Source organism: Drosophila biarmipes, chromosome 3R (genome assembly GCF_025231255.1).
Source record: "Drosophila biarmipes strain raj3 chromosome 3R, RU_DBia_V1.1, whole genome shotgun sequence".
Classification (NCBI taxonomy): domain Eukaryota; kingdom Metazoa; phylum Arthropoda; class Insecta; order Diptera; family Drosophilidae; genus Drosophila; species Drosophila biarmipes.
The window spans coordinates 31,463,036-31,485,682 of NC_066616.1; the positions used below are offsets into that span (position 1 = coordinate 31,463,036).

Consider the following 22,647-nt stretch of genomic DNA (forward strand, 5'->3'; position numbering starts at 1 on the left):
ACAATTTACCGATTGTTAGTTTAATTGCAGTAATGGACGCCTTCGCGGGGGGCTGTGCGCATCATGGGACTGCGGAATTTGGGTTAGTGTGTGCGGTTTTGGCAGCAGCAAGTTGCCGAGGAAATCGGCCAAAAGACGAGCTTTCTACAGATGCGAGGCTGCAAAAAATCATAGATCCAACACAAGAATCTGCGGATTTTATGACTCCAGATGATGCAACTGTGGGAAGGGCCTTTGCCACCTTTCTGCTTCAGTTTTGCACAGCTTTTGGGTGGGCTGCACTTGGGGTTTCAGCCCAGTCTCAGCTAATTAGCTTAATTACCCAATGCCTGAGGCGGATTAATTTCACCGGCACCAGTGGCAAGCGGTGAAAAATGTTGGCTCAAAAACAAAAGCGAGCCAGAGCTGACTGCCAACTCCCATCGCTTGGCATGCACGGGGAAAAAGCCGCTAATTTGCAAATTCAATTTACACTTATTTAAATAGCGCTTTGAAATTTAGAGTATTTTTTTTTAAGATTACAAGTTGTTTCTTTAGATATTAAATGAAATATTTTTAATATGTATCACAAAAACGCTCAATATGAATTTAACAATATCCATTGAGTTTATTCCAGGTTTTTATTGGCGTGGTAAATATGGTAAAAGAAGTAAAATAAGTACCATGAAAAATAGGGATTCTCCTGTGACAAAGAAACACCATATTATTATTTGGAGTATCGAAGCTGGATTATTTTCGGTGTGGGGGAAAATGCGCCAGAATGGGCCGAGATCTGCGGGAACTGATTGGGGCGGCCCATTGCCAGCGCCTTGGCCGAAGATTCGGCCTCGGGGCAAACGGTCTATCTGCATGCATGTAGATCAAAACCCAAACCAAAGACCCCGTAAACCGCGGGTCCAAATTGCGCCACCTTCACGTGTTGCGCGCAATTGGAAGACGCTCCACAAGCCGTAAGCCAGCCAAAGCGGAGCAATTAACGAGCTCCCACAAAGGTGAGTTGGAATAATAAGGGGGCCTCCTCCAGGGGTCTTCGGGGAGGGGGCTTCGGATCGAGCCCATTTATTCGCGGCAACTATGTGCCGCATTTGCATTTAGCCGGCTTAACAGGGCGTTAAGCTTGCGACACGGCCATCAAAATAAAGAAACACCAGTACATCTGGCGGAGTTAGCGTACTCATCTGCCGTAATCCCACCGACTACCAGGTCTCTGAGATTGGGTGTTAATAAGTCAAGGTCCCCGGCAATGGAGCGCACCAAGCCATCCATCTCTTCTGGGGAACGAGTGGACCGCGGATGGCAGATCTTCCTTTTCCTTTCTAAACGCATTTCACTTTTGCGCGGCAGACAGGTGGGCAAATATTCGCGAGAAATTGTTTAGATGGGGCAGAGGAAGAGCAAAAAGCAGGAAAAACAAAGCGCAAAAAAGCGAGGCATTGGGAAACCGCTTACCAAATCAAGTAATTAACGCTTTGATTTACTAAACGCATCGGATTGTCGCCCGTTGGCTGGTGGCTAATGGTAAAGTTTGCTGTTCGACGAGCCGCACTTCATGTTCATGTGCGAAATGTCGCCAGTTTTCAGCCACTTTGCTTTTCCATTTCGTTTCGAGTGCGCCTGCGCACTTTTCTTGGCTATTAGTTATTTGTCAGCCCGCTGGGGCAACTGTTTGTGCCACGAAACGCGGCAGAAACCAGCGACATCTGCCAGTCCTGCCAATTGGCGATTTCTCTTTCGCTGGAAAAATGTGGCAATAATCGTAAAACTCTAACACAAATATTGAGCGGAGTAATTATGAGACCCACGACTAGTTATGGCCCCTCACAAGCCGCGGACGCGGGATGACTGCCACTTTCAGCGGCTGGATTGATCGTTAGGATTGATCGCCTGGCCCGATTTCTTGAGCCATGACCATTTGTTTCACAGGCGACAGCAGAAGTTGGTCAGTCTGGAGGGGAGAAACCACTTGAGTGCATCCCGCAGACGGACTACTGGCCCATCATCCCGAGATGCACTCGTAGTCCCCATGAATGTTACCAGCATTACCTCACCGAGCCAAGTGCACGAATCTCGCAGATAAGCATCTCGGCAATCGTCGCAGATACGGAGATACAATGCTGCAGATACAAAGCCCATTTCCGTTGCTCGCAGCCCTTTGAATTGATTAAACCCCCTCGCAGAGCCACTTCATTGTGGTGCATCCGCGGCTCAAATCTCTCACCCTGGCTTCCGTGAAAATAATTCAATTTCATGCCGCATTACCTGGGCGCCCTTACTCTATGGATTGCGTTCTTATGTAAGGCCCTCGAGGAAAGTATCTACTGCGGCTGCACTTGCAATTTAATCAAATGGACAGCGCACTCGTCACTTCGGTGATTGCTGGATGGGGGAGAAATTAGCCCGCTTCTGAGATTGAAAGGCAATGCTGGCTGAGCTTTCCAGCCAACAGAGAAATATTTTGGATTTTATTAAGAAAGTCACTTATAGGTGACAAAAATATGTATCTTGTCATGACAAGTTTAAACCCTTACTTGCAAATAGGATTTCAAACCAATTCTACCCTTTTGAATAAGAATTAGAAAATGTTTTCTTAGCTATCACCTAACTAAGCAAATACATATGTATTTTACATGATTTTTCTCAGTGCATCGGCGCATCATGTGGCTGATATGCGCAGCTCCTTGACAGGCGTTTTGGTTCGCCTTGGCTCCGCTCGGTTTGGCCAGCCGTTTGACAACAACTTTCACAAACTTTTGCCAGCGATCGCGATTCTTATTACAGAATCAGGTGCGGACTCTCACTCTCTCTTTGAGTCACTGAACTGGCCGCCACCACTTGCAACTTGGGGCACGTTCGGTTGACAGTAAAAGTAAAGCCGCGCGGGAAAAGTGAACGCAATCGAAGGCGACCCACTTCCCGATCCCAACAATAAGTCGCCCCGATCCGTATCTGCATCTCTATCTCTTCTCGGCGGGGGGCAGCGGGGATGCTGCTTCCATATACACATATTTTTGGGAAATCTGTGGAGAAAAGTGGGTGGCCCACAGCCAGCAGCGACTGTCCACCGTCCACCGTCCACTGTCTTCTTTTGGGTGTCGAGTGTCAGTCGTAGAAACAGAAATCGAACCCAAAAACTGGCCGCACAAACGCACACGCAAAATAAACCAAAAGTGGCCCAAACGAGCCACTGGCGTGACTTAATGATGCATAAATAAACGAGCCTCCGACTACCAGACTGGGCTTGGTTCGAGGTCCAGAGAAAGATACAGATACTAATGCACAGGGAAATAAATTGTGGAGAAAAGGATTTTCACACTACCATGCTTGGATCCCGTGATTTACATCCTTGAAGAACAAGAGCCTAAATGTTTATATACGATTTAATAAATACTATCTTTAGTCCAACATGTTAGGGAAATATTAAATATGTTCTTAACAAAAGACTTATTAACATGAATTAAGAACGTAATAAATATATATAAACTACTTCTGAGGCAGAATCCCGACTTCGACTTATCGAATTCATTTTTCCCAAAAGTTACTGATTTTTTTCAGTGCACAAATCCAGCTGCCGCACGCATCTCTATCGCTTAATTGCGCACTCGGCCGCTGTGGGACCAATCCGACGAATCCAATGAAAGTGAGCTGGCGATCGCCGGCGAGGGAAATGGCTAAAAACAAAAGTAAGCCGCCGCCGAGATAACCAGAATTTCCAGCCCAACTCCCCTCATCCTTTTTTGGCAGTCTGTGCAGAATCTCATCGCTTTTCACTTTTCTGTCGGTTGAACTTTGGCTTGAGATCGAAGAGAGAGGCTCGGGATATAAGATATATTGGGAACGTACTTGTAGAAGGGGTTTCTAATAACATTCCCCAGCCCTATCGGAAATAAGTAAATGCAAGCTTTATTGTTATCAGAACTCATTTACCCAAAGATTTTTATAGGTTATAGCCTTATTTGACTTATAGCTGGCATAATAGTGTAATAATATTTGTTAAAGCCCTTTAAATATGTAAGTATGTCTGACTGCTTAGTAATCTTTTAAGAGTGCATGGCAGATATATTTAGTTTGTTTGTAACAAATACTTCATGTGATAACTCCAAACTTTAACCACATTCAAGGAAACTTCACTGGCTTTGGCTTGCACTGCAGACGTATATTTTGGATCGTTCGGCTCGAGATTTCGACCTTTCAGTAATACCACAGCACATACACATAGAGCACGATCAGCACGAACAGCAGGTGGATGAGGAAGAGCTCGATGGCCAGGGTGAACAGGGCCAGGGGCTTGAAAGCCACGTAGGTGATCTGGATGAACATGGCTGGCGGAGCTCTCTTCGCTCATCGGAGGTCCCTACTCCTGGATGGTGAAGGTCAACTGCTTGCTGCGCGAGCTCTCGAATCGATTGGGCGTGTGCATGCTGAGCATGGCGGAGATTCCGAGTCCCAGGATGCCCAGGAGCAGGGTCACCACGAAGAGTCCCGCCAGGATGGGGGCCGAAACGAAGCCCACGCAATCGTACACCTCGCCGTACTCCTGGCGCCCATTCAGCCAGGGCTGCACCTGGAAGTCACTGAGAACCAGGCCCTGAATCGTCTCGTTCTTGGCGGGATTCAGGAAGTGCACGTTCTCCGCCGAGCAGCGGTAGGAGAATCCCAGCGGGGCATTGGGCAGCGTGTACTCGTCACCACGAGCCACCAGGACACTCTTCAGATCCCTGTACTCCACCTCCACGTTCCTCAGGGTCCAGGATCCCCGGGTGAGGGAGAACTTGAAGCGCAGCGTGCACTTCTCCCCGGAATGCATGAAGGTGATGCTCAGGCGGCCATATCCCTTGGCCCGCTGGTCGTCGAAGGTGATCTGCTTGATGTGCTCCTCCAGCTTCAGGGTGTCGTTGGTCAGCCGGAGCTCCAGAGGTCCGTTGAGGCTCAGCACCGCCTTGTTGCCCTCGGCCACGTAGATGAAACTGGCCTCGGTCTCCTCTGGTCCGCCTCCCTCGGCGGCCTTGGATTTCTCCTTTTCCTTCTCCTTCTCCTTCTCCTCCTCCTCGGCAGCCGAAGCAGCCTCCCGTTTGGCCAGGAAGTGGGCCTCCTCCTCGCGGCTGGCCAGGATGCCCAGCACCTCCCCGCGGCCGTACGTGTTCAGGGCTTCGTTGTAGGCCGACAGGATCTCCGAGTCATCCTCTTCTCCGTGTCCCGAGAGGCTCACCACCTGATAAACCAAAGGGTATTAAAAATGACTTGACTAATAGAACATTTTTCCTCAAATTCAAGTATTTCATAACTCCCAGCTCACCTCAATGTTAGCATTTAGCCCAAAGGGTTCCGCTGCGAGACTCCTCTGCGGCAGATAGGTCCAAGCTCCGCTCTTGACGAGGTTCTGGAACCTGGGATACTTGGTGCCCTCCAGTCGGTTGGTGGAGTTCCGCACGAACACCACAATCGCCTTGGCCTCCGTGAAGAGTTGCGTCAGCGGCAGCTCCCTGCTGCTAGAGTCCACCAGAGCCTGAGTCTGCAGTCCGGTTACCCTGGAGTGACCCCAGAGGATAAAAGGTCCGGCTATGGAGGCACTGCAGCTGCCGAGTGCCACGGACAGCAAGGTCGCAACGAGAATCAGCTGCATTCTGGAGAGTCGGCTGGAAATGTGCGTCTAACACCAAAGACGGGCTGCCCTCGATTGAAATGGGGGATGTATGTATGTACTGAAAAATCGATTGGGCAAGACTCATGCGCAGAAATAAACCAGAAGTGGTGGGTCTCCATGGGTGGTGGAATATGCTCGAATTCCCAGGTCAGTTCTTCTGGGCTACGAAGGGAGAGTAAACCCACCACCAACTTGAGCACCATGTGTTTCTGTAACGTATCTTTAGTTTAAACACTCTAAGGAAAAGGCATGCTCAGGAATTTTAGACTCCTGTACTACATTTAATACATATTAGACAACAATTTGGATAACATTACTGTACACAAAATATTTACAGGAAATAAAATAAAAGAACAGCTCTACATTTTACAACCATCTAGAAACTAAGCTAGTGACTACGCAGATATTTAAATCTATTTGAGTATTTGACATAATAAAATCATTCATACAACTTAGAGGAACCTAAGGGCTAAGCCAATGACTACAAAAGCTAATACGAATGGCTTTGGTCCGGTTGAAGCTGAGCTCGAGGAATAGAAGCCACCTCTGAAATTCTTGGTTCCTATTGTAAAGTTGAATATATTATTAGAGATTGCAGTCTCCACAGCAGGACTACCTACGCTTCTCATTGGTATCCCTTACACCACAGGTGCGGTATGAAATGGTCGCCTTTCGCTTTTGGTTCACATAACCTGGGATGAACAGACTAGGGGCATCCAACCGCCCGGCGGCTATCAAGCGGGACATATCCAGCTCCAAACGGTGGGCAAGGGGTCCCTTAAAGTGGATGATCATCTGGATGCAAGCGCCGCCATGAAGTTCCTTGGTCTTTCGGGCATCCACATCCAACATCCACTCTGGAATGCCCATCACGGTTCTCAGCTCCTCCAGGAACTGGGCACTGAGTAATAAATATTATCAAGAATTATTAACTGAAGTACATTTGGGGTAGCGTTGTATATACTTACACCACAAAGCGAGGTGGCTTTTGCAGGTTGATGTACTTAATGACATTGTGATCGGGCTCTATATTCGCACAGGCGAACCTCTCGTGAGAGTTATCAGGTCCAAAGATCACAATAGAACGGCCAATGGCTCCCACAGGAGCTTCCAGGGGGAAGTTGGAGTCTGTGAGGACTACCCTTTCGCCCCCAAGATCTGGAAATACCATTTATTAGCAATTATAAAACTGGGTGGATTAAAGATCCCTTACCTATAGTTCCCAAACGCGCACCCACATCGCCGACGTAGCAGCGCAAAGGATTGTCCGGACTGCACTCCTGTTCATAGAGATCCAGCTAAAAAGGATATTTATATTAAAATTGTAAATGCACTTTCTTCGTTTCAATAACAAACATTCAGGGGATCTGCCAGTTGCGTGTAGTACGGGTTCCAAACGTATCCTCCAGCCACACACCTAGTATTTGTGGGCTTTACGGCTGCATCCACGCCCACGGGATTAACGAAGATCTGCCAGTTGTGGTTTCTCGTAGAGTTCCTGTCGTTTTTGCCCGGATGCCGCAACTTCACCTCAATCACCGTCTCCGATTGGCTACCATCATTGTGGATCAACTGCGTCATCTTTATATAACCGTAGGCATAGCCCGTGGGATGGTGGAAGGAGGCAATGGCTCTAAGTTCCCTGGCCTCACTGGGACTATAGCCGCGCTCTAGGGTACTAGAATGAGAGCTTAAAGTAAAAAGAAATCTGGGAGGAAGGGGAGTGTCTCACCTGCAGGCCCAGCGCGCATTCTTCTGCTTCTTCTGTATCACCACAGATCTTCCAATGATGCTGTTGTAGCCAAAGAGCGGTAGATTCGTATCGTTGTAGGCATCCTCGAACTGGGTGACTCCCTCAAGACCCCCAAACTTTCCACTCAGATCCCCCATCTCGTACTGATCGGTTGTTCCCCTCTTGGAGGGCGGTGAAGATTTGGGGTTGACCGCGAAAGGATTCCAGTGGCCATATAAAGTGGAGGCTTCGCAGGGAAAAGCCAGATTGGCTTCCACAGGGGTCTGCAATTGAGGGTTTCATAAATAGTTTATACTCCTTTCTTATATTTCAATGTACCTACCCTGTGTATATGATACCCTGAATTATCCTGCAATCCCTTGAGCTGCACCTCCACATTGCTGACATCGTACTCCGATTGCTGGGTAATCTCCAGGCGACCACTCACAGTCAGGGGATCTCCGTTGGCATACCACTCCTTGGCCACCACCTTCCGCCGGAAATGACCAATTACCGCGGAGCAGGCCAACCTCTCGCCCCTGGCCTTGGGGCCATTATCCTCGTAGATGACCAGGGACTTACCGAGGATCGAGTGTCTGCCAGAGAGCGGCAGATTGCCGTCCACGAACATCCTTCGGCTAATCTTCTGGGCCACCCTCCTGCCTCCGGCGATGGTTAGAGTCCCCAACCTGGCATCCATGGCTCCCATTCGGCACATCGAGGGTAAGCTGGGTTGGCAGAAGTCATCCACGCTGCGATTGCCCCAGTCCACTCGGAACGGATTGAAGACGGGTCCTGCGGAGATGCACCTCTGCTGCCAGTCGTAGAAGTCCTTTCCAGGCGCATTGCTGTGGATGGCCCAGCGGTGATCATGGGTGGTGTTCTGCGTGGAACCATCCGCCTGGATGAGGTACTCAAAGAGCACGGTGGTGTCCTGCCAAGGCTGCTCCGCCGGCTGCCGGAAGATCACACGACCCACCACTGGGTAACGGAAAAGGACCTGGAAATTATAAAGAAAACCTATGTTAATCACATAAAGTAATGGATAATGGATCACCAACCTGAGCTGTAACCATGTTCTGCTGGTAGACTCCATTCCTTTGATATTGCCCCAGGGTGGAACAGCCCCAGATCATCTTGGTTATATTGGAAACATCCGTGCGATTGAAGGTGTATATGACCAGGCTCCTTTGGGCTATGCTATGCCGCCCTTGGAGGGGCAGGAAGACGTCCCAGTAGAGGCCATTCAACTCGGAGCTCGTTCCTGGCAGGACATACTGATGGAAGTAACCCTTGTTGCGGCCCTGCAGCTTCCCCGAGAGATCGCCCAGGGGATACTGCTCCTGGGTGCCATAGCCGGGTGGGGGAATGTTATCGTTTGTCTCGCGAGGATTGTGCATCTCCCCGGTGGTCCAACAGTAGTCCTCATGACCCATCCTCTGGGGCACCGGTGGCAGGCTGTGAATCCGGAAGGCGGCCACATCTTCGGCAAACTTGCGACTCACACGCTGGGAAAGTGGGGCTCCCAAGGTGAAATTGAGGAAAGTAGGGTCGAACTTGGAGCGCTGCGTGAAGGTGACCTCTCCCTTGACCCCGCCAGAGTTGATGAAAGTTCTGCGGTTGAAAAAAGAACAATATAACGAAAAACTCTACTAAAAGCCTTAGTTAGATGCCACTCACTTGTAGGTCAGCGGTTGGACATGGCGAATCTTGGTGCAAGCCAGATACGAATCCGGATGCAGGTTATCAAAAAGCACCAGGTAGAGGGTCCTGTGCGGAATGGTGAGATCCGAGGGCAACAGGGCCAGCTGGGCATCCCGGAATACACTGCGCTGTGGCGAGCGCAGTGCATTCTTGGCCACTCCGATCCGGCCCAGACGGGCATCCAGATCCCCAATTCCCTTTCCCGCGCCACCTCCTTGGGGATCGAAGACCAGCTGAAGGAAGTTGCAGTTGTCCTCCGTGCGATGGTGATCGTGCTTGAAGATATCCGTCACAAAGATCTTCCAATGATGCTGGGTAAAGGGTCCGGCTTTACTTTTACCCTCGTCCAGAGCAGGTGGTTGCTCCCTGATGTGGTACAGATCCGAGTAGATCAGCGTGTCCCCAACTGCTCCCTCGGCAGGAGCCAGCCAACGGAAGTGGACAGATCCTGCCACGGGTGTGTTGAAACGAGCCTCCGCCATGTGCTCGACGGAACTTTGGATGGTGGTGATGGTGGCGCAAATTCGGGCATTGGAGCTAACCTCCGTGAGAACCAGCGACTTGCCCCAGATCCCTCTATCCCCAATCAGCTGCATGTTGCGCTCCCAGGTGGCGGTCTCGTTACCAGGCAGCACCAGGTACTCCAGGTCCTCGTCGAAGGATACAACCTGGGATCCCAAGCGACTCAGTTCGCAGCGCCCTTCGGGATCGGTGTTGGAGTAATCCACTGGGAACCGGCGTACTGCCCAGCTCCACACCTGGTCGGGATACTGCAGGGTGGCCTCCAGGCTGGCCTTGATCTCCACCGTGGTGGCATTCATTTGCCGAAAAGTAATCTCTCCGTGCAGACCCCTCTGCGAGATGTAGGCGATCAGGTGCTGGGCGTCAGCTGAGAGCCACAAACGAGATTGTGGTGAGTTAGGGTACAACAAAGACACAGAGGGGAAAATAATTTTAAGAAATAATAATCATAAATATTAAAACAAAGTATTTTACGCCAAGTTATCATGAAAGCAACTCACATATGACAAAACTGATTTCATTACCCGCTCTTATCTTTTTGAATACTTAACGATTTTGCATGATTCGTTACAAATCACTTTACCCCTTGATTTTTCCCAGTGCCCTCGAGAGCATGGTGAGATGTCTTAGACACAGCCTGAGATACTTTCGTTTTCTTCGGCCACGCAATGTGCGATCTGCATACAATGCAATCGATTCGGTTCCCAGCACTTACCTCCACTTATCCGTGATGCAATCCAGCAGACCGAGGTGATCCACAAAAGGCCTTCCGCCTGCGCCATAGTTCTGGTTTTCCCTGCCGGAATAACCTGGTTCTGCAACCGAGAGCTTGTCAAGTATGTGTGGCAAGCGTGGCAGACTTTCACATCGCAGTGCGCATGCGTGCGCCTCGAAACTCGACTGGAAACTGGTCGCTCGAAGGTTTGGTTTTGGCCATCGACTTGGCCAGCTGTGGGGAGTTTCCCACTGCTTCGCTGGCTCCCCAGCTCCCAGCTTTATCGGTGGTTTTGTTTTGACCTGGAACTGGTTTCCGGCACGGCTCAGCTGAGTCAGACGTGTACCCCTCCCCTGGGAAAGTCAAACTGCAATGGCTCAGTTGTTTTTTCAAGACGACTCTCTTATGCTTTATTCCAAGACTTCGTCATCGTATCATCATCTAGTTATGTTGTATAAAAACAGTTACTTGTTTCTACTCTTTTTTTAGATTGTTTTCTGTTAATATTTCTGACCGGGTTAAAAAATTTTCAGATTTTCTCATCTTGCCGTGTATAGCTTAATTTATACTGAAGTAAAGATTCGATTCGCATTTAACAACTTGTTGCATGTTGCACTTTGAAATGGATTGGTGTGCACAGTATGTGGTGTGTGGTGTGTGCTCGTGTCGAGTGTTAGTACATAGTATACAGTGGTGTGTGGTGGCTTCTTCCGATCAGCCTAGGTACTAGGTGCTAGTGGTTGAGGGTACCTTAATCAAACTAAAACCCCCCCGCCCCACTACAAAGTATCCCCGGGGGGAGGAGGATCCTCCTCGAAGCTTCGAAACGCATTAACTAGAAACACTGGGTTGGTTGTTTGATCGTTTCTTCATATTTCAGATATCATTTCGGGTTCTGTTTGGTGTTTGTTTCGGGTGGTTTATAACGCTGATAGTTCATAAGCAGAAAGTTGTGGTGGCGGTGGTGGTGGTTAAGTTATGTAAATTCGCATTAAACAATTTGAGTGAATGAACTTAATGTTTCTCTGTTATTAGCCTAACTCTCGATAACTTGCAATAATATTGGTAACTCATAACTGATAATCGTAATTGATATTGAAATTGAAACTGCGTAACGAACGATATAGATAGATATGCATAACGATAAATATTGTTGTGATAGAAGGATAAATATTTGGCTCTCAGTTAAATGTCCCTAACAATAGTTTGCTATAGGTTGCCTCTCTCTCTCCTGGTCCTGCGAGATTTAACGAACATCAAAAACATTAAACTCACAAAACTGGCTAAAAACTCATGTTCAATATTCATATTCATAATCGTATTCAAATTCAAATTCAACTCGTGGGTCCAGAGCTAACGAATCCAGCCTGACTACCCATCAACATCATCATCATCATCATCATCCTCGTCCTCGTCCTCGACCTCCCTATATCATCACATCCTCTGTTCGATCTCATCTCTCTCTGAGGTTCTTCAGCGGTATAAAAATAGACACGGCTTGGTTGTTGTTTTTAAGTTTTTTTGTTGATTTTATAGGTGTTTTAAATAAATAGATAGCATTGTTTTATAAATTTTACGTGTAAAATTTAACAGTAAATCAACTAGAAAACTACGCGTCAGTTCTTGCCGTGACAGTGAACGTGATCGTGAGTATCCCTAACTATGATGGACAGATACATGGTAAATGGTTCTGATCGCTACCAAAGTGTTGCTGAAGAAGTTCGTTTCGTTTTCATTTTCAGTTCTGATCGGATGTTGTTGATCTTTGTTGGTGGTGTTGTTTTCGGTACTTGGTACTTGGTTCTTGGTGATGGTTAACAAAAAGAGATTACAAGATACTGAGAATCTACATATGTAAACGAGCGTTTCTTTTAATTACGTTTATTATTACTGATTTGACTGATTGATTTTTAACGTTCTGATTCTGGCTGTATGGATGCTGAGTTAGAAGTTAGGATGTGATCGGTGGTTGCCCTGCTTAGGCGGCCTCCTCCTCCTCCTCTTCACCCTTGCCGGTGAGCATCTCGATCAGGGAGGCGGTATCGATCTGGTTCTTGTCGTCGATCACCATCTGATCGTAGGCATCATCGACCTCCTTCATGGTGAACTTGTCACCGAAGTTCATGAGCATTTCGCGGAATTTGTCACCGTCGATGAGACCATCGTTATCGAATGTTTTGAAGGCAGCAATAACAACTTCGTCTTCATCGTTGGCACCGGAGGTGGCCATGCGGTTGGCGAACAGGGTCAGCAACTGGGTGAAGTTGATCGGACCCGAGGCCTCGCCCAGCATGGCGTCCAACTCCTTGTCGTTGGCGATCTTGCCGACGGAGTCGAAGGCAGCGCGCAGATCGTTCTTGCCAATAATACCGTCCTTGTCGGCATCCATTAGTTGGAAGGCCTAATCGATCCAATCGATCCGATTCCGAACAGAAACAGAGAGATAGAGAGAAAGAAAGAGCGGGTTGGTGACTTGGTACTTTGACAAGTATGGATGGTATATAGATGGCACGGGATGGTGTGGGATGGTGGGATGATAGGATGGGTTCGCAGTGATGTGCAGTTGGGTGCGCCGAAACTCACCTCCTTGAACTCGGCGATCTGCTTCTGGGAGAACACAGAGAAGACCGAGGAGCCAGCGCGCTTCGACTTCCTGGAGCCGCGGGATCCGCCCGACGCTCTCTTCGAACCAGTGGCAGATGCGGCCGGGGCAGGAGTGGCAGCTGGTGCCGGGGTTGCTGCCTCGGATGCGGCCTCAGAAGCGGTTTCGGAAGTACCACCCTCTTCCTTGGTCTTCTTCTTCTTAACCTTCTTCTTCTCATCGGCCTGGGGGAAAAAGAAGGGGTTCCATTAGTAAGGGGTTCGGCAGGGAAGGGATATGGGTAGGTAGGTCAGTCCTATAGTCTGCTTTCAGATGATCTTCCTTTGAAATTCGGAGCTTGAGGGATCTAGTTTTTAAGGATCTATAGATTCCTAATGATAGAAGGTCCTAACTTTAGAATTACTTCAATCGGAAGTTATCCAATAGAAACGTTTTCAATTCAAGGAAGCCTTCCGGAAGTGTTCCCGAAAGTTATCCAGTTCGAAGGATGTACCCTTACTGAAGTCAAAAGTTATCCATCAGGAATTTTTCCTGGCCAGAATTATGTATCTGGGGCGAAAAGTTTTCCACTTGGCTATAAATAAACCGGACGCATATTACGTAAGCTCTCCGCCGTGCGCCACTCGCCGTCTCGCTCGCTCCCCGCCACGGATATCGGATTACGTTACTGACGCGTAACACTCGGACTCGGATCGATCCATTTATAGAATCGTCTGCACTATTCTCACTACTCGAAAAGGTGACTTGGGGTCGCCGTTGGAGTTCGAGTTCACTTCATATTCGGAATCTCTTAGTGTTTCTCAAATGCAAATGTTTCACTGATGCACTGCTCGGCATTATCCTTGCTGCATGTATCCAGGCACTGGGATCCAGTTGGGTATAGTTCGGTTCGGTTCGGTTCTGCTGATGTATTCCGGGACGTATCCTTACCATGGTGCTGAACTTGGATGTGTTGTCTAATCGAGTCGAGCCGTCAGAGCACACTGAATCTCTGGCTGATTTTATCGCCAAGACAATGATGTTTTAAGAGCTCGGAGGCGCTCTGCTTCTTCCACCCGTCGGGGCCGTTCGTTGGGGGTTCGGCCCCCTTTGGGGATCTTCGGGTGGCACTCGGCAGCCGCTGTATCTGTATCTGCAATATTCGTGCTGCCTTTTTTAGTATCTGCAAGGCGAGGTCCGCCCAGGCGATCGGCGGGGTGCTGACGGCCATATCTATATGGATATAGCTATAGCCATAGCCTAGCCTATGGTGTGGTGGTATCCGAGTTGTTTACTCATCGGGCGCTGCTCTAATCAAAAATCTAATTTTAAAAGGCAGAGAAAATGCTTTGCCTTTGGCTTTGGGCAGCACAAGCCTATACATATGTTCGGAATTTATTTCGGGGCTTTCGATTCGGATTCGTATTGGCTCGTACTCTGGCCGGCTCTCTGTTGTGGATACATTTCCCCATCCTCGGACGTTGTTTTGTTTTCTTTTATTTTGCTCGGCGCGGGTCGGCCCATCTCTCTGCCAGAGGCCACCCTCCCAAAGGTGTCCTCTTGCGCTGAAATCACCTATATTTCCCTTGGCAGCGGCCAGCGTACATACGTCGGGCGTCCAACATATAGCATATGTCTAAGTGTCTATTCACGCCTATATACTCGATGTTTTGCCTTGCCCACGTTTCTTTTTCTGATTTTCTGTTCGAAATGCCCGCACAGTGTGCAATATGAATAGAGCGCCGAGAATTCCAAATCTATAGATCTGCCTTGGTATACACGCAGAGATCGGGCGGATTTCGTGTCGCATAAATATCCAACGAACCCGATATTGGACCAGAGTTATTTCGGCAACAAATGTGGAATAAACATCTGACTCTATCTATACGCTAGTCATCCATGGACATTGCATAACGATGGGAAGACTTCAGGTTTTCCGTTTTCCCATTTCAATTATGTCAGCTAAACATTGTATTACCACGTCATGGATACATTAACCTCGATACAACATATATTTTTTATCTATTATGTTTATATTTATACATTTCAGATATTCATATGGAAAATTTTTCAAAATAATAGAAAATGTATTTTTATCTTTTCATTGTAGTTATCATTTGTTACAAGCAATTGAGGTCTATAATGAACTGAAATAAAATAGTATTCGTATAGTCCACTTACAATTTTATAGAAATTTACACATTCTTTGATATAATTAAACTGGCATAAATCTACGGTTATTGTATGAAAACGGTTTTTTTAAAGGTCCTTAGCCTTGCGAATAATATTTTATAATATATGGCAAAACATTTCGTGAAACAACATTAATCTGACGTCATTTTTGCCACCCGAATTTCTTAGTTCTCCCCCGCTTGGGCTAATATTATAATTAATGAGGGCTTAACGCATGAATATCGAACGGAAAACATTTCAATTAAATATGGGGTCCGTGCGAGAAAGCCTTCATAATTCATCGATCAGACATAATGAAAATCGATTGCGGCTGCAGTCTTCTTCGTGCTCCATTGAAAGTGATTTTCTGCGAAAACTCTCTTGGCGCTGCAATTTTGGCACGTAACCAGGCGTCATTTTGGCCTCGGGCCAAAAAAAAGAAAAACAAGATGGTATAGAAGGAAAAACTGCCCACAATCGAATACGCAATGTAGCATTGAATGTGCGCGAAAATATAAATAGAACAAAGTGCAGAAAAAGAGCAAGAAACAGTCGGAGGAATGTTAAAATAATGAAAACTGCGTCAAATGTATTCAATTTTCCAAGATACTTTCTGCATCTGGCAATATTAATGGTTTTGACACTCTGGAAGCATTGTTTATGGAGAGGTTAGCAATCAAATAGGGGCAACTATAACAGCCCACACGTAACATTTGTTTATCTCATGGCTTTCTAAATTTAAACGCCAAATCATATTTAACGATTTACTATAGGTACACACAGAGTTCCACCTGATACACAGGCGAACTTGGAGGCTGCCCATTCGGGAGGTCGGACGTCATTGGGAATCAACTGTATTCAGTGCCCGCAGCGCATTCCTCGATCAGCTCCGCTCCTCTCCTCACGCCTTGGCCGCCCGATGGCCGAAAATAGAAGAGCCAACGCGTACCACTGTGCTGCCCATTTCGATCTGGGGGAATAGTTCGGATTATAGAGGCGCATCCTGGCCAGTCGGGTTCCAACTTACCGCCTTGTCGAAGTCGTTGGACATCCCCATGGAGACGAGCACCGAGTCGGGGGCAAAGGAGTTCGCCTCGCAGATGGATCGGTGCACCTGCATCAGGGACACGAAGTCCGGATTGGGTCCATTGCTGTAATCAAAGCCATAGGCACCGATGGTCATTATGCCCAAAAGGTTGAGGTTTTTGAGGTTGCTCCTGATGAACTGGTAAAGTGCAGGGGCATCCTTGGGTTCGATTCCGCTCTTGACTAGGTGGAGAAGTAATGAGGGTGGTAAGTATACAGTTGACTTGGCCAGGAGCACCAGACTCACCCTCTTCGCCACTGGTGTTGATCTGGATGAGCACCTGCAGCGGCTGCTCAGGAGCTGGCTGCCGCTTGGCCCAGGCTGCGTCCAGTTTGGTGGCCAACTTCTCACTGTCCACGGTTTGGATCATACGCAGATTTGGCACGGCAAGTACCTGAAAGGGTAGAACAGAAAATATAAGAATTTAAGGAGTTTCAAAAGATTTCATTTCATAACTAGACGACCTATGACAATCTCCTAAACTATTAAGAAATCGAGTTTTTAACTAGTATCTTTTTACCACCACTTGTGGGACACCTTTACTACAGGCTCGACAATTTGTTTGCTATTCCATTTCAGTCCTCTTGCAACTTCTCATAGAACATTTAAAGGTTAAACTAATAACAAACCCTATAGACTGAAGTCTAACCACTTTTGTAGTGCAGTTTTCCGAAGGTTTTCTTTGAAAATATAAATCTTAATTGAAAGCTCCAAAAACTCCTTTGTTTATAGAGCTATGGATCGGCGGACCTTGTTGATCTTGTTGCTCTGCATGTGGCCTATGAAGTGCCACCTGATGTCGGGGCACTTGGCCAGGATGTCCGGGTGGCGGCTCTTCTCCTCCAGCTCCTGCACGTAGTTCTCGCCGAAGTCCCTTTGCCCGGCTTCGTAGGCCTCGATTACGGCCTCCGCTGGCTTTGTTTTGCTGACCGCCACGAGAAGAGGTCTTGCAGCCTGCACATCCTGTGGGGAAGATAGTAACATTCTTGTGGGTTATCATAAATGGCAGTTATAGAAGTCACTTTCACCTTGGGACGCTGCAGGAGCACCTCGTCAATCCGCTTCAACACGTGCTGCAAGCCGGCTTTCACGTCGAATTCCGCCATTGTGCGCCTCAGCATTTAATTGTGAAATGTTTAATGGATAATTCGCTTTATATATAAGCCCGGATAACTAGTTATTATTGTAGTTAAAGTAGATAAAACTCGCTGATAAGAAATCCGCAGATGTAAAAACAAAAACAATAAGGCAAGGGTGAAGCAATCAGCTGTTTGGCAGTGTGACCGAATTACACTTCAAATTTATAAAAATACTAATTTAGGCGGGAAAATTCAAATCATTATTTTTTAAATACCATGTACAAATAAAAGTAAACTTGATCCAAGTTATACAATCCAAATAATACAATTTTGTGTTCTACTTAGAAATTAAATTAAAGCAATTGGGCGCCTCTCTCTAAACTTCAGTCCCCTATTTTAATTTAAAATCCCATTGCCTTTGCTTTGCCAGTAAAGTGTCGCCGCATTTGAAGCCTTTTTGAAAACCCTGTGCCAGGGAGAAATGCCTTCACTGGGAGCCACACAAACACCTCGACTCGAACCATGGCGGACGCAATCAGATGCGCCTGCGAATCCTTTAACTCCGTGGTGAACTACCTGATCACGCTGAGGATCTGCGAGATTCGGCACTGCCTCGAGTTCCTCGGAGTGGCCCATACGGAGGTGATCGCAGGCGTGGTCCTCTTCATCCTGCTGCAGTTCACCAAGTTCACGGCCGTCCTGCTGCTGGCCATTTTGCTGGCCTACGGGATATTCTACCTGGTAAAAGAGGATCTTAATTTTTGAAGTATAATCCTCCAATACTATTGAACCCTTAGTGGGAGACCTTCTTCCCTGAAATCAGCCAATTTGGTCACAGGGGTATAAAGATGTTCCGAAATGTTCGCACCTCTGCCAATCTGCCACCGTTTACATCCGACACGGACGATTCACCTGGTAATTATGGCCATAATTGAAACAAACCCCCTGTAATTAACTTGTATGTCTTAGGGGAGTACTTAATCAGTCCAAAGGTTCAGCAATACACTAGTGGCATGGTGACCCCGACTAACCTCAATATGCCCATGCTACTGCCTGTTTTGCAAACCAAAAATCTGAGGACCACCAGCTTGCAAACGGACCCCAGGAAAAGGCAGGATGAGGAGAACAGGAGGGGATCCCGTGGTTCCCGAGGTCACTCTTCTCATAGGGAATCGCAGGATGCGGGGAAACACCGCCAGGAGCGTCCCTACTGGCGGTCTGTTAACGCGGAAACGGAAAGGGAACTGCCCCACTCCTCCAAGAAAGCTCACCATGGCAGTGGCGGAGGAGCAGGTGGTGGAGGAGGCGAGTCCAAGCGGATTTCGAATGTCATGCGAATCCCGACCATCACCAGTGGGGTAGTGGAAGCCAGGAGACTATCCAATGTGACCAGTGAGCAGCTGAAGCGACTCCCAAATATCACAAGTGGGGAATACCGAAGGATATCCAACGAAACCAGGAAGTTGCACAACATAACCAGTGGGGAGATCATAGCAGCCCGAAGGATACCGAAAGTGACCAGCAATACCCATGAATCCAGATGGTTGCCCAACATGACTAGTAGTGATGTAAAGGATTCCCGTAGGGCTCAAAATATCACAAGCAATACCAACGAATCGAGAAAAACTGGCAATGAAGTAAAGGAATCTCGAAGAGAGTCCCGAAGGGAATCGCAGAGACAGTCCACTGAAACGAAGGAATCCCGGAGGAGCTCACATCCCCAGGGTGGTGGAGAGTCCCGTCGACCCTCTCATAGTCATCGAGATGGAGGAGGTGGTGGCGAAGCCAAGTCCCGTCGTCCTGCGGAGAAAGCATATCCTCCCCAAGGTCGTCGTCCTGAGGAGCCTGCACGACAGCGACGGAGCAGCAACGGAAATTCTGGGGTAACTAGAAGGCAATTTCCGGAAGATCACTACGAGCGATTGAAGGTGGAGAATCGAGAGTTCCAGGCTCGGCGACTGCAGGCGAGTGGGGCAGGTGGATTCCGGCAAAGCCTGAGTAATCCCACCTCCGAGGGAGCTTTACTCACCAAACAGGACAACTTCATAGGACCTCATCGCCAATTCGACAAAAGGGAAACCCAAAAGAACATGAAATCGAGTAAGTAAACTGGGGCATATCGATCAGTTTTATACCACTTTTCATAAATATTTTGCTAACTAGGTAATCCCAACAAGGATGCCAGTCATCGTTACAGACCCTATCGCGTGCCCAATACGATACTTTGAAATGGACCGGAGTAGTATTAGGAAAAAGTCTACTTTCCAAAGTGGAGCAGAGAGGTAGGTGATCGTATTCCCTATCTAAAGATGTTCTTTGTATTGTTTGTTCCAAAAGTCCCTCTCATACCAGCACTGAGTCACGAAAAACTATCCAGTTCGACGAGTATCCAAAGACTGTTGAGAGCGAGGACACCGATGAAAGTAATAGCTCGACAGAGAAGGCAATCAAAAAGAATTCCAAAAAGGCTACGGATAGGGATACCAAGCCCGATACTACACAGAATAAGAGCCAAGAGTGCAGCCGTGGACCAGTGAACAATCCCAAGGAGTATCCATTTGTAATAGAGATTCCCGAGCAGGAAGAAAAGAAAAAGAAAAAGGGAAGTTTTTCTGCAAAATCTAAAGAAATGTTAGGCGATAAGAAAAAGTAAAGGAACTAAGTAAACATTTATCCAAATTACTGTTTTTCACAAACCAAATAAACCCGGCAAAGGCATTTAATAAAATTGTTTTGTAACCCGTTTTGTAATACCAGATCTTTAATTTCATAAATTAGAAAGATTGCCTTTAAAAACATCATTTCAAATTCAAATTTAATGAAAGCAACGTTTGATGGGCAGCACTGGCCACAAAATCAGCTAGCGCCTTCCATCAGCTGTTTTCAGTATTTTTCGGTACTAAAACGTAATAAGTTGGCAGTCCCGTTTTAATGTTATTGTTTTGCATTGGATCGAAAATTATAGTAATTTGCATTCCATAAATTTGTGAAAGAACCCTTGCTTTTGGGGCTAATGCCATTCCTATTAACCATAACAAGATGACCATCTTCAATCTGTACATATTCGACAAGTTCGGCACACTGCTACACTACGCAGAGTGGAACCGGACCAAGAAGTCAGGAATCACCCGCGAGGAAGTAAGCTGCAAATTCAGAAATATCATTTACGATTCTTTAAATGTGTTCATTTTTAGGAAGCCAAACTCACCTACGGAATGCTCTTCTCCATAAAGTCCTTTGTGAGCAAGATATCGCCACACGATCCGCGGGAAGGGTTCCTGTACTATAAGACCAACAGATACGCCCTGCACTATCTGGAAACTCCCTCTGGCTTAAAGTAAGTCTTTCTTTTTGATTACATAGGTTAAGGCTTCCCAACCATCATAGGCATACCACCCAACATACCATATGCATGATCATTGAGATCAAACCAAGCACGCAGCCCCATAACATGCACTATACTTCATGTTACTTTAGTTAGCTCAGCACTGCTACTACTTTAGTTCGCCTAATGCCTCCTCATACGACGTCTGACCACTCTTCTCCCCGAACAAACCATCCCCAGATTCGTTCTCAACACGGACACCACAGCCATCAATGTGAAGGAGCTCCTGCAGCAGCTGTACGCCAAGGTGTGGGTGGAGTTCGTGGTGCGGGACCCGCTGTGGACCCCCGGCACGGTGGTCACCTCCGAGCTGTTCCAGTCCAAGCTCGACGAGTTCGTCAAGCAGTCACCCATCTTTGGCATCCGCAATATCTAAGCGAATAAATAGCCTTAAGCTCGAATTCCCATTACCAAGACATGCAAATTCCGCCTCTGAAACTGTAAGGTCTATGTCATTAGCTCTGAATTGCAAATTGCGCTGGCAAGTGCTTCGAAATGCAGCCGCCGAGATCCGGGGCTCCGGAAATGGCATGCACTTAAAAATGTCTGCGGGGCCAGCGAGAAAAACTGGCCTCAGAGTTGCGCAAGCCCTGTCTTTGCTGTTGTGCCCTGTCCGGGGTCCACTGTCCGCTGTCCAGTGACCAGCGCTGACAAAGGGGGACAAATGTCAAAGTGGTTGCGGCAACTCGAGGTTTCAGCCAGTCCCACAACTGATCAACATACTGTCTGCATGTCTGAGCGGGCGGTGCTGCAGGCTAGAAGGGATTACACCGGGAAAAGCATAAGGTTCATAATGAGGGAGGTTGGAAAACCTCTTGTTCCTAAATTACAATCAAAACCCCAACCAAAACCTGTTTATTTTTGTAAATAACTTCTAAAATCTTTAAGAAAGCTTGTGAGAATTGCTATTTTCTAGAGATGTTTCTTATAAAACCCCTCCAAAACCTCGAATGTGGAAGACCGTGTTGATAAGATCATCTATGTTTACCTTTTCCGAATTTATAAGGCACCTAAAATTTCTATTTATCATATGATATGCCATCTATTTTGCATATTTATGCGCAGATAGCTGGAGGATGGGAGTGCGAGTTTGGTTGCAATCCATGTGATATAATCAGCGGTCACAGATTTTTGGCCGTGTAGCTGCAATTTCAGACAGACAGCTGAAGGGTTTTCGCAACTGCCCGTTGTTGCCGCGGAAAATGAAAATGATTTGCAGAATGCATCCATAATCGGGGGAGAAGCACGAGCACGTGGAGCCCCCAAACCAGTCGCTTTGGCTCCGGTCGACGTTCCGTCGGATGGTTGGACGGTCGTAGCTTCAACGGCACCATGAACGGGCAATACACAAATATGGCTGCGGAGATACTCTACGCCATATGCCCGATGTCTCACTTATTCAAAACATTTTGTGCAAGTCACAAGACGTTTGAACTAAATATGTTTTGTATGTTTTAGCGCTCTTTTTCTGTGGCTGCTCGCATTGTCTTTGACGAATTTTTAAAACGGGTTTCCACGCATTGCAAAAGCCGCTGGCGGGACAATAAAAATGGAACCACAAAGCGGTTTCTTTTCTCCGCGATCGAAGAAATCAATTTCAAAGCCAAACGCCCAATGGGCCGAAAAAACGCAAATAAATCAAATGCCGAGCCGAACATCAAGAGCTAATGATGGACAGAGACATGGATCTGGACTGGACTTGAGACCGTGGACCACCGAGGAGAACCGAAGACTTGAAAGCCCGACAGCACGCACAGGTTACAAAATCCATCAAACCAAAGGTGCCCTTTCAAAATCGACAATGCATAGACAGACGCTCACACTCAGGTCGTAGATGGGTGTCTTATGGATACCAGTTCCAAGGAGAGGCTGCACTTCGCCGATGATCATGGGTGTCCACCTATACCGACACCTTTACCATGGGTACGGGTCTTCGATGTCATCGCATCGGCTTCCAATTAGCCGTGGGTCGTGGAGAGTCGAACTCCGAAGTCCGATCTTGGGGAGGGAGATCGGAGTGCCGGCGTCG

The 22,647-nt window shown here is 47.4% G+C and overlaps 6 protein-coding genes across 8 annotated transcripts; 2 read left to right on the plus strand and 4 right to left on the minus strand.

The window, feature by feature from the left end:
- Positions 1-3,875: 3,875 nt before the first annotated feature.
- Positions 3,876-5,713, minus strand: LOC108025253 (uncharacterized). Of its 2 annotated transcripts, XM_017095607.3 has the most exons (3): positions 5,294-5,713; positions 4,377-5,209; positions 3,876-4,330 (listed from the first exon to the last, which is right to left on the minus strand). In XM_017095607.3, exons 1-3 carry the CDS (start codon positions 5,618-5,620, stop codon positions 4,189-4,191), a joined length of 1,302 nt encoding a protein of 433 aa, XP_016951096.3. In that variant the 5' UTR covers positions 5,621-5,713; the 3' UTR covers positions 3,876-4,188. The 2 variants fall into 2 exon arrangements, with proteins under 2 accessions (XP_016951096.3, XP_016951095.3); XM_017095606.3 differs by having other exon boundaries at positions 3,876-5,209; positions 5,294-5,709.
- Positions 5,714-5,886: 173 nt separating this feature from the next.
- On the minus strand, positions 5,887-10,594 carry LOC108025012 (uncharacterized; the record flags this gene model as incomplete). The annotated part of the gene is made up of 10 exons (XM_017095267.3): positions 5,887-6,203; positions 6,262-6,542; positions 6,610-6,799; positions 6,855-6,939; positions 6,998-7,319; positions 7,374-7,657; positions 7,717-8,373; positions 8,435-8,987; positions 9,054-9,966; positions 10,315-10,594. Coding segments are annotated over 10 exons (3,675 nt in total), but the record flags the coding sequence as incomplete, so codon positions are not given.
- Positions 10,595-11,163: 569 nt separating this feature from the next.
- On the minus strand, positions 11,164-13,981 carry LOC108025255 (myosin regulatory light chain 2). The gene is made up of 3 exons (XM_017095608.3): positions 13,847-13,981; positions 12,898-13,140; positions 11,164-12,715 (listed from the first exon to the last, which is right to left on the minus strand). The coding sequence occupies exons 1-3, from the start codon at positions 13,847-13,849 to the stop codon at positions 12,293-12,295; spliced, it is 669 nt and encodes a 222-aa protein (XP_016951097.1). The 5' UTR covers positions 13,850-13,981; the 3' UTR covers positions 11,164-12,292.
- Positions 13,982-15,628: 1,647 nt separating this feature from the next.
- LOC108025252 (pyridoxal phosphate homeostasis protein) lies at positions 15,629-17,425 on the minus strand. Its single transcript, XM_044091134.2, has 5 exons — positions 17,183-17,425; positions 16,905-17,117; positions 16,401-16,548; positions 16,095-16,336; positions 15,629-16,037 (listed from the first exon to the last, which is right to left on the minus strand). Exons 1-5 carry the CDS (start codon positions 17,273-17,275, stop codon positions 15,969-15,971), a joined length of 765 nt encoding a protein of 254 aa, XP_043947069.1. The 5' UTR covers positions 17,276-17,425; the 3' UTR covers positions 15,629-15,968.
- Positions 17,426-17,633: 208 nt separating this feature from the next.
- Positions 17,634-19,984, plus strand: LOC108025534 (uncharacterized). 2 transcript variants are annotated; one of them, XM_017096063.3, is made up of 5 exons: positions 17,634-17,974; positions 18,031-18,148; positions 18,203-19,333; positions 19,397-19,515; positions 19,586-19,984. In XM_017096063.3, exons 1-4 carry the CDS (start codon positions 17,756-17,758, stop codon positions 19,459-19,461), a joined length of 1,533 nt encoding a protein of 510 aa, XP_016951552.1. In that variant the 5' UTR covers positions 17,634-17,755; the 3' UTR covers positions 19,462-19,515; positions 19,586-19,984. The 2 variants fall into 2 exon arrangements, with proteins under 2 accessions (XP_016951552.1, XP_016951551.1); XM_017096062.3 differs by having other exon boundaries at positions 17,635-17,974; positions 19,571-19,984.
- A 152-nt stretch (positions 19,985-20,136) lies between these two features.
- On the plus strand, positions 20,137-21,056 carry LOC108025535 (trafficking protein particle complex subunit 1). Its single transcript, XM_017096064.3, has 3 exons — positions 20,137-20,371; positions 20,428-20,570; positions 20,799-21,056. Exons 1-3 carry the CDS (start codon positions 20,273-20,275, stop codon positions 20,992-20,994), a joined length of 438 nt encoding a protein of 145 aa, XP_016951553.1. The 5' UTR covers positions 20,137-20,272; the 3' UTR covers positions 20,995-21,056.
- The last annotated feature ends 1,591 nt before the right edge of the window (positions 21,057-22,647 follow it).